The sequence below is a fragment of the Ipomoea triloba genome, chromosome 9 (assembly GCF_003576645.1).
Source record: "Ipomoea triloba cultivar NCNSP0323 chromosome 9, ASM357664v1".
Taxonomy (NCBI): Eukaryota; Viridiplantae; Streptophyta; class Magnoliopsida; order Solanales; family Convolvulaceae; genus Ipomoea; species Ipomoea triloba.
Genome location: NC_044924.1, coordinates 24,709,612 through 24,718,947, shown reverse-complemented (window position 1 = coordinate 24,718,947; position 9,336 = coordinate 24,709,612). Strand labels below are relative to the sequence as shown.

At 34.2% G+C, this 9,336-nt stretch overlaps 1 protein-coding gene and 1 long non-coding RNA gene across 4 annotated transcripts; one reads left to right on the top strand and one right to left on the bottom strand.

The window, feature by feature from the left end:
* Positions 1 to 361: 361 nt before the first annotated feature.
* On the top strand, positions 362 to 1,018 carry LOC116030844. Its single transcript, XR_004100450.1, has 3 exons — positions 362 to 669; positions 752 to 828; positions 953 to 1,018. It is a non-coding gene; the product is annotated as an uncharacterized LOC116030844 (long non-coding RNA).
* Positions 1,019 to 3,753: 2,735 nt separating this feature from the next.
* Positions 3,754 to 9,106, bottom strand: LOC116030834 (E3 ubiquitin-protein ligase RNF25). 3 transcript variants are annotated; one of them, XM_031273180.1, is made up of 7 exons: positions 8,889 to 9,106; positions 8,303 to 8,360; positions 7,675 to 7,812; positions 5,957 to 6,096; positions 5,742 to 5,848; positions 4,753 to 4,847; positions 3,754 to 4,466 (listed from the first exon to the last, which is right to left on the bottom strand). In XM_031273180.1, the coding sequence occupies exons 1-7, from the start codon at positions 8,975 to 8,977 to the stop codon at positions 4,095 to 4,097; spliced, it is 999 nt and encodes a 332-aa protein (XP_031129040.1). In that variant the 5' UTR covers positions 8,978 to 9,106; the 3' UTR covers positions 3,754 to 4,094. The 3 variants fall into 3 exon arrangements, with proteins under 3 accessions (XP_031129040.1, XP_031129038.1, XP_031129039.1); XM_031273178.1 differs by having other exon boundaries at positions 8,303 to 8,341; XM_031273179.1 differs by having other exon boundaries at positions 4,753 to 4,844; positions 8,303 to 8,341.
* Positions 9,107 to 9,336: the final 230 nt, after the last annotated feature.

Genomic DNA, 9,336 nt, shown 5'->3' with positions numbered 1-9,336 from the left:
ATAGACTTTGGGGGTGTTTGGCAATCAGCTTGTAGCTGATAGCTGGTAATTGGTTAGGTTAACTGATAACTGATAGCTGATTTTGTTAACTGATTTGACCAGCTGATTGTATCAACTGATTATAGAAAAGTGTTTGGTAAATTAGCTGTTTACTTTTAGCTGATTGGATGTAAAATGATCTATAAGGACATTGTGTTAATTTCTTAATTCTTTAGTTATAATTACAATTTTATTATTATTATTATTATTATTAAATTATTAAATAAGCTTAAACCTGTCACGCACTTATTATTAATATTAATATTAATATTATTATTATTATTATTATTATTATTATGGCCATTTCACCCAAACCCACAGCCCATTTCTAAACCCAATCCAGCCCCTACTCATTTCTTCTTTTCTTCTACACCAAATCCCTATCCATTTCTTCCACCCATTTCTTCTACAGCAAATCAGAAGCGAAAAGGAAATTCTAAACCCAATCCAGCCCCTACCCATTTCTTGTTTTCTTCTACACCAAATCCCTACCCATTTCTTCCACCTATTTCTTCTACAGCAAATCAGACACGAAAAGGAAAACAGGAACAATGGATCAGAGGCAAGAATCATAGGCGAGAGACAAGAAAAAATGGCGAGTCCGATGACAGTGAAGATGAAGATGAATCTGTTAGTCAATTTCAATAGTTTAATTGATTGTGAACAATTTCTACTCAAAAGTAATATTACTAATGAAGAAGCCCCTTTACAGATCTTGAACACTCAAACCTAAAGGAAAAGATTGCTTCAGTTTGTCTGCTTTCTCCGAGTAAAACACACACAATACAGGTACTTTGAACAACGAACCTTGAACTTGACGACATCCTTTCCCTCTTGATCTTCACTGATCGTGCATATTTCATTCTGACAGTGAGAAGGAAGTCCATCTTGTGAATCTGCTTAGGGATTTAAGTGAGAAGGAAGTCCATCTTGTGAATCTGCTTAGGGATTTACATGGGTTGAAGTGTCATTTTACAAATAAATTTCAAGCAGCTGATGAGAAACGCTATCATTTTACAAATAAATTTCAAGCAGCTGATGAGAAACGCTACCAACACCAACGTTTTGTATTTTGGCTTATTGGACCCATCAGCCATGGCAATAAGTCATTTACCAAACACCCAAAAACAGCTTATTTGACTGGTCAATAAGCTATTCTTGGTCAAATCAGCTAATTCTTGGCTGATAAGCCAATAACCAAACACCCCCTTTAAGTTATTGTATCCTGTGACAAAAGTTAAAAAGTAATAAAAAATTTTGTCTAAGTGTAATGTATAAAATTCAACAAAGAAAATAATACATTTCAAAATTTAATTTAAAATTAGTGACATTTCTGTGCATATTTAAATACAAATTTATTCACCCAAATTTCGATGCAAATGATCAAGTGTTTCGAGCTGACGCACCTTAAGCTTCGAACTTATGCACCTTAAACTTTAAACATACGCCCCTTAAAAGTTAAACTAATGCACATTAAACTAGAAAGTGACGCATCTTAAGTTTATGTACCTTAAACTATACACTTATACACCTAAGTTTTAGACTTAAGCACCCTAAACTTTAAACTTAGGCACCTAATGCTATAAAGTTCTGCACCTTAAACTATAAACTTTCGCACCTTAAGCTTTAAAGTTACGTACCTTAAACTTTAAACTTACACACCTTAAGCTGTGAACTTACGCAAAATGATCATAATGCCACCGTTTTTTAATTATTTTTCATTCTAGGTTGTTGATTTTGGCAAGATCAAAGACTGTGATTAATCCACACGTTTCACCTAGGAGAAGCTTCGCACCTGATCCCTTGTCATATATATATATATATATTACATAGGGAAAACTTTAACTACATATTTTGCTAAAGAATGTGTAATGGTGGGAGTGTCAAATTTCTTATATTTATAAGAGATTTTTAACATGGCAGTATGACATAAAAAAAAAAAAGATAAATATGTAATTGAATAAAGTCAGTTTTTCAATAGACCAGGAAAAAGAATCTCATCCTCTTAGGTGGATTTACTTTTCTTGATATCATGGAATGTGATTTCTATTGATCTAAACTTTCATAAGTCAAAGATTAGATCAAACATGTGAAAATAAATTTTTACCTTTTAAATTTTTAGAAAAATTCAAACTTTTCTAGCTACTAAACGCCCTCTAAGTGCTCAGAAAATGAGCAGAAGAAACTAAAAAAAAAAAAAAAAATACACATTGGCTTAGCTTTGCAATCAATACTACATATATCATCTTTGTTGTGGAGGGAAAAGATATGCGGATGTTAGGTAACACAAAATTAGTGCCAAAATTAACAAACATTACTATATAAAAAGCAACACGCCTTAAGATACACAATAGAGCCAAAAGATTCCCGCTCAATTGAACCGTCGTCGTTTTAGTTGAAAGTTGAAACTCTATAGTTTTGATAGTTGTCCTAATGTTGCATTAGTTTTGGTGAATTGCTTTCACATCCTTGGTAATAAGTAATATGGAGTAATTTTTTTTTAGATATTTAATATTCATTAATTAATGTCATTGGTAAACTTGATATTTTATTTGACAACTTTCAAACGTCTTTAACAATCACCAAGATTGTTTGACAATTTTCAAACAAGGTTTACAATCTTTAAGACATTGAAAATAAATTTAAAATTTAAAATCAATATTTACACCTACATCTACACTTATTTCAACCCTATAAATACTACACAATTTGTACTAGATACCACACTTACATTGAAGAGCAGCGAAAGATCAAGTAGCAGAGGTAATTAGTTATTATTTTCCGTTTTTTATTTTATCTTCTTATAACTCTATTTCATAAAAAAGAAAAAATATAAATTCATTGTGATCATTTTATTGTTTTGTGATCACTTTATGCAGTGATATTTGATATATTGTTTTGTGTTCTAATTTATTTCAGGAAAAAGAGGTGACTGGAGTGGGGGTCGCAAAGCTTAGTATGGACACACATGCTTAAAAAAGCTTATAAAAACTCTTTTTTAAGGATTTCAATAGCATACCAAGCAATAATCTTGTACTACCAAGTATTCCCATGGCCTCATTGACACGCGAAATCATCAAGAGAGCGGAGTATGATCATAATAGCAGAAAAATTCTAACCTAAGTAGGCTTTTAAGTACACTTTTAAAAAATATTAACTTTCCATAAAAAAAAGAAATATGTAAATTGAAATTTTGATTGATAGTCTGACAGATAATGTGGTATATCATGTTGTTGAAAAATATTGGTTTTATATGTAAATAATAGTCTTCCATCTCTCTCATTGTCTTCATTTAAGATGCACTGAGAAGTTGTATAAAGGAGTGAGGAAATTAGGGAAAGGGGAAAGGAGAGTGGGAGACAAGACATCAAATAGTGGAATTTGAATTTGAGAAAAGGAGAGTGAGACAAGACTATATATTGTATATAGTTATATACACAACAATATACACATTAATCCAATGGGGTAGTTCAAGTGGCAAGTGAGTTCTCTTTGTGGGGAGGAATTTCGGGAGAACCCGGGTCTCCTGGACGGACGGAGTAAAAATTAATTTTTATTTTAATCCGTATACCTTATTGTTGTGCAAATTCTTACTATCTGATGCCTTTGTCTCCCACTCTCCTTTTCCCTTTCCCTAATGAGACAGATGGAAAACTACTATTTAAATATAAAACCAATATTTTTCATAATACCACATTATCTGTCTATACTTCATTTAGATTTACATTTTTTTTATTAGTAGTCAATATTTTTTAAAAGTGTACTTACAAACAGGTTTGAATTTTTCTGCTATTATTATCATAGCACTACTACTACTAAATTCTCACCCACAAAATCAACTGATTTAAGACGGCAGAAAAGTAGGGAACATGATGCTTTCTTTCTTCAGCCAACTCGGAATGTAGGATACATAAAAAGAAGATGAGAGTTCAAAGGCAAATGCCGCATGTGCATCAAAAGGCACCCACTTCGCCGCTATAATTTGGAAAACTGTATTTTCTATTTCAAAGCCTTACCATTATGGATTTGTAGCCATAATGAATGAATTTTTTTAGCTAACTTTGGCTAGTGTCTTCTTTCTTTACCCACTGTCTAACTTGTTTTCTTTGAGTATTTCCCCTGGGCTTTCTCCTACTGAAATTCCGGTTTGTGCTGGTAGCAGGTGCTTCTGATGAACCAATTTGAGAATTTCCTGTCAGATTCTCGTGTTGTTGATCACTTGTTTCTTTCTCATCCACCCCCGTGGCCGGTTCTGTTGATCGCTGAAGATAGACACCCGGTCGTAGCACTTCATGCTGTTTTGCTTCAATTAAACCACCCTTCTCTTGCTGGATTTTCAATATAGCCTCAAATTTCTGTTTTCTGATTTTCTCCAACTCAGACTGAAGAATCATATCTTCTTTGTTGGCTTCAACTCCATTGGAATTCTGAAATTCATTAGATAAATGTCTAAGAAACTTCACATCAACAGTTTTCTATTCAAGGAAATAAATACTTCCGAATAGAGCATGAATTACTACATAAGAAAGATAGAGCATATGTCAATTTTAATACATTGTTGCAACCTTAAAAAATGGTTTCAATTTGCACACAGAAGCATGCCAATATGCCATCACAACTATTATGAATATTTGCAGTCCCACCAACAAAACCACAGAAAGTTGCAAAATTACAAGACTTAACTAGTAAATATATGTATTTACAAATACGTACTGAATGTGATTGCATCCCCACCAAGTGACGCGCATGTTCTATATCCCTGGCAAGGAAAACCTTCCGACACACTGGGCAATTGCCCTTACTTTCTTCTGTTGCATAATGCATTGCAATGAAGTATAAACAGTTAGCTTTGGAATAAGTAACATAAAAAATCAGGTTGGGATAACAATCAATTACCTAAAGGAATACATACAGATATATAGGGAGAGAGAGAGAGAGAGAGAGAGAGAGAACTCCGGCAGATTGAACAAGTAATTTAGAGCATATAGAGGGAAACAATGTAAAGAGATCCACTTGTTCAACTTCAACTCAGTGAACTAGATCCTTATTTGTTTGCAAGATATTGGCAGCAATAGTACTGAGCTAGCTTGCAAGAGACTGGTCTCACAAAAAAGAAACCGATCTCTGGTAGACTTCTATAGGTGCTTGGTGCTCTTTTTTTGAATGAAAATATAAATGAAGAAAAAAGAGATTGGTCTCATGAATACCACACCATTCATTCTCCAAAACAAAGAGAAGGAAGGTCTGATGTCAAACAATAGCAATATAGCATGACAGTTATTTCCCCAAGAAAATTAAGAGAAGTTACCTAACAAATGCTAAAACAGTTGTGGACCTAAAAAGAAAATCAGCAGAAAAAATAACTAATACTGTGAGAAATCAGATCAGAAAAAGTTAGCATTTTCCAATTTCCAATTTCCAATTTCCACTAAGGAAGAATTGGTGACTTCTAGATACTGGCATAACATTGAGCCTATTGGGTAGGTATTATCTTTCTTTACTTCGCATTTTAGAATCACTTGAATTTGGTGGTGAAGAAGGAGAGAGGCGCACAAACCTATATAACAAATTAGTGAATTACACAAGCCTAAATGGTAACAGGTGGTAAATGAGAGGCTAGAACAGCTAGCATCCAGCATAACATTAGTACATCACATTACTATATATAATACACACATGACAATTATCTAATTTAGCTGTACCTTGCTTAACCTCTGCATTGCTAGGGGATCCAGAGGAACCCAAAACGTTAGCACCATCTGTTTCTTTGGGATCTTGGAGCCAATTCCACCATCTAATAATGCAGTCACTGCATGTATAGAAGAATTAAAAAACTCAAAATGCAAAGGGGGACAGCTCTGCACCATCTGTTGGTACATGAATTGAACGTGAAAAAAGAAGTATAAACAGAACTTACCAATGAAAGCAGTGAAAACAAGACATCAACTTCATAAATGGCAAAGAACTATTTCCAGTGTCTTCATCAACCAATGGATACAAACATAACGGACAATTTCCATCAGGGTGATTCATGCTGGATAGCCTTTCCACTGCTTCCTAGGAACACATTCAAAGACATGAATATCTTATTACCCACTTGGCAAATCTAAAGTTAAAGAGACTGCTCAAGACTATTAATGAGAAAAGGTTTTAAATGATAAGCGTTAAATTTATATATTTTATGCAAAACTTTTATTGAATTTAAGGTTATTGATTTTGTTATTAAAATTCATTTCTACATTTTTATAGGAACAAATTTGATGGCTTACTCCATAGCTAATGATAGAAAATGGCAAGGACTTAACTATGGACTAATGCTCCAGTTACAACGAAAGATATTACATTCACTAGACTTAAAGAAGACAAATGTTGATGTAACTTCATAGAACTGTCTACCTTGAAAACCATTCAATTACTCATCCATTTCCCCACTAAGTAATGGAAAAACAAACCATTGTTAATGAAATCAATTTAATTGTTAGTGGTAGTTTGTGGGGTGCATAGTAAAATAATAACCATATTTTGCACTTGATGGAGGGAAGCCCACTACTTCAAAAATAAAGGAGGGGATTAATGTAGGATTAATGGAAGGAAAATACTACATGGACTCCCACTTCTTACTCCCAACTTCTACTCCCTCTCACAAATCCTTGATGTAGACACTTTTCTTAGAACCCACATGATGAAAATATCCTATCCTTGGTTGCCACATCATGGAGTAAAGTGAGGAAGTAGAATTTGGGAGTACATGTAATAGAACTCTTAATGGAATAAAGTGGCTATTAATTGCGAGTAGTGGGTGGGAGTTTTTATGGTTTTGCCAAGTACAATTGCTTTAATGTTAATTACAAAGGGAGTACTTAGTATTTCAAAAAGGAAGTAACGGAAGAAGAAAAAAGGAGAAAGGGAAGAAGAAAAATAAAAGGAGATCTGTTTGTGCAAATTCATCAAGTTTTTGTATGAAATTTTCTAATTATCCAGTGAAATCCTTTCAATATGCACTAAATATAATTTTATAAGGCAATGGTGTAATTGCTTAAATTATGAAGATTTTTAGGTTAACTGTTTATGAAGATTTTAATATTTTATTTCATATATTGTTGTTCTTAATGATTTAAAAAGACTGATCACTATTTAAATTGATATGACATACATAAATGAGAGTGAGAAGTCATACCATGTATTAACAGCTTATACCACATACCGTGAATTGAATGAAATATTGAGATACAATTATACAAATGTGATTCATACATGAGCATATTATGCAATTGATATTATTGAATATTGCTTGCACTAGAGCTTTTCGCAAATATTAATGCATTCATGCATGAGCATATTACACAAATGATATTATTGCTTGCACTAGAGTTTTCAGAAATATTAATGCATCTTTGATTATTTAAATCTACAGAGAGATGGTTTGCATTAATAATTGGAGATAAATTTGATATAAGCTTGAGAAGGTTTATCATATAAGTTGATATTATTACTATTATTAGAAATGAAAATTGTGCCTATATTTGGGGGCAAAGAATGGTGTCTATCTTCACTAAAAACAGAACATCACAAGCAATCAAGCATCTATTTCAGAATGGGAACCAAACATTTAGATCTCATTAGGCAATGATTTACCTCACATAGTGATACAAGCATTAGACATGAGGACAGTTCTTGTGCCTTTTCAGATATCCAACTTGTCAGACTCTTTTGTCTTTGCTCATCAAGACCCTTTGAATCAACAATACTTATACAAGGTGGCTCATCAGGATACTGTCACAGGAATTGCAACAGAATCAGTATTAAGCTTTTATTGTATACTTTTTTCTTTCATGAGTAGTATGCATGGCTTCTGAACCTTATAGAATCAGTACTTGGCTATCCTATAGACCAGTTTATTCAGATGGAAAATGTGATGTGACAACAATTTATGTCATAAAGGAGCAGAGTTAACCGCTGGATGAACCCCTAGCTTTATTATCTTAACTAACATGCAACATATTAATGGATTCAGAAAAATACTACACGGACTCCCAAATTTTACTCCCTAGACCCAAACTACTTGATGTGGTGTGTGAACTACCTTCTCTTGTAAAAAAGAAAGAAAAGAAAAACTGGGAGTTTGGTCCGAGTAAAAACTGGGAGTCTATGTAGAAGGACTCATAATGCATTCAGATGCTAGCTTCTCTCTGCATAAGTACAAATATCTTCTCTTTGTTTTTCATAGGTATTTAGGTGCTAACTTCTAGCACACATAGTGTACCTTAGGACATGCCCGGATGCTTATGATTGCTTCCACAAACTGCAAAAGAAGGAAACACCTGAAAAATGCCGTTTCTATGACAAAGAAACACAAAAATGCAATGATACAAAGCATGCATCACTAAAGAATCTAGTTCATGATGCAAATGTAAATCAAGGAAAAAGCCTTCTCAATAAGCAACCGGTGCATCACACTTCTTTTACAGTTGTACCAAATAATTATGCTAGCATAACCAAGAATGCAAGATTGTGGCAAGAAACGCAACCACTAATAGCTTAGAGGAAAGACAGCAAAAACAAACCGCCTCTTTTCCCTTTTCTACAAAACTCACCCCTTAAGCACACACAAATATACATCCTTCTAGGAAAAAAAAAAATTTCTACCAAGTTCAGTGTCACAGACAGGAATAAAGTTGAATAACATAACGATTGAAATTAATATTCACAGTTCCTCTGGTGATTGTCGTCGTCCTATAAGAGCACAAGTTATTGATTGATTCGATCATAAAACTACAATTTCAATTAGAACTTCAGATTGTCTAAAACAAGAATTCACCTATCAGACAGGGAGGACGGAAGAGACTGACCTGTTGAGAGGTGATATCGGCGGTTCGAGGTTTGATGCGAAGATGAAAATTCGGAGGGCACTTGTCGAGAATGGTACAATCGTCTCCATAGACAGCTTCTACTGCTTCTAGTTCAGTCAGCACTTCCTCTTCCGACATGTTTCAGCTGCCGGGGTTAGAGACTCGCAGAGGGAGAGCAGCGTCCGCCGGTGGGTGGCGGGTGGCGGGTGGGTGGCAGGGGGCGGGGGACGGGGGTTCTGGAAGGTGGGTATGTATATTTGACGCCGGATCGGTTTATATTGACAAGAAATGGCAAGATTTAAAAGCGTGCGTCAAAAATAGGCAACTTTTGTTCAATTGGCAAATCCATTTTGTATGTTCACTAGAGTCGTCAAAAGGGGATTAGTCCATCGGGCTAATCCGTTCCATCTCGCTAAAAATGTAGGACAAACTCTAAAATTTTGAAGCT

Coding starts and splice junctions, on each gene's coding strand:
- LOC116030834 (XM_031273178.1), bottom strand. CDS start 9,026: ATGTCGGAAGAGGAAGTGCTGACTGAACTAGAAGCAGTAGAAGCTGTC. Junction 8,342..8,888: donor CCGATATCACCTCTCAACAG/GTCAGTCTCTTC, acceptor CTTCTTTTGCAG/TTTGTGGAAGCAATCATAAG. Junction 4,467..4,752: donor TGGGGATGCAATCACATTCA/GTACGTATTTGT, acceptor AATGAATTTCAG/AATTCCAATGGAGTTGAAGC.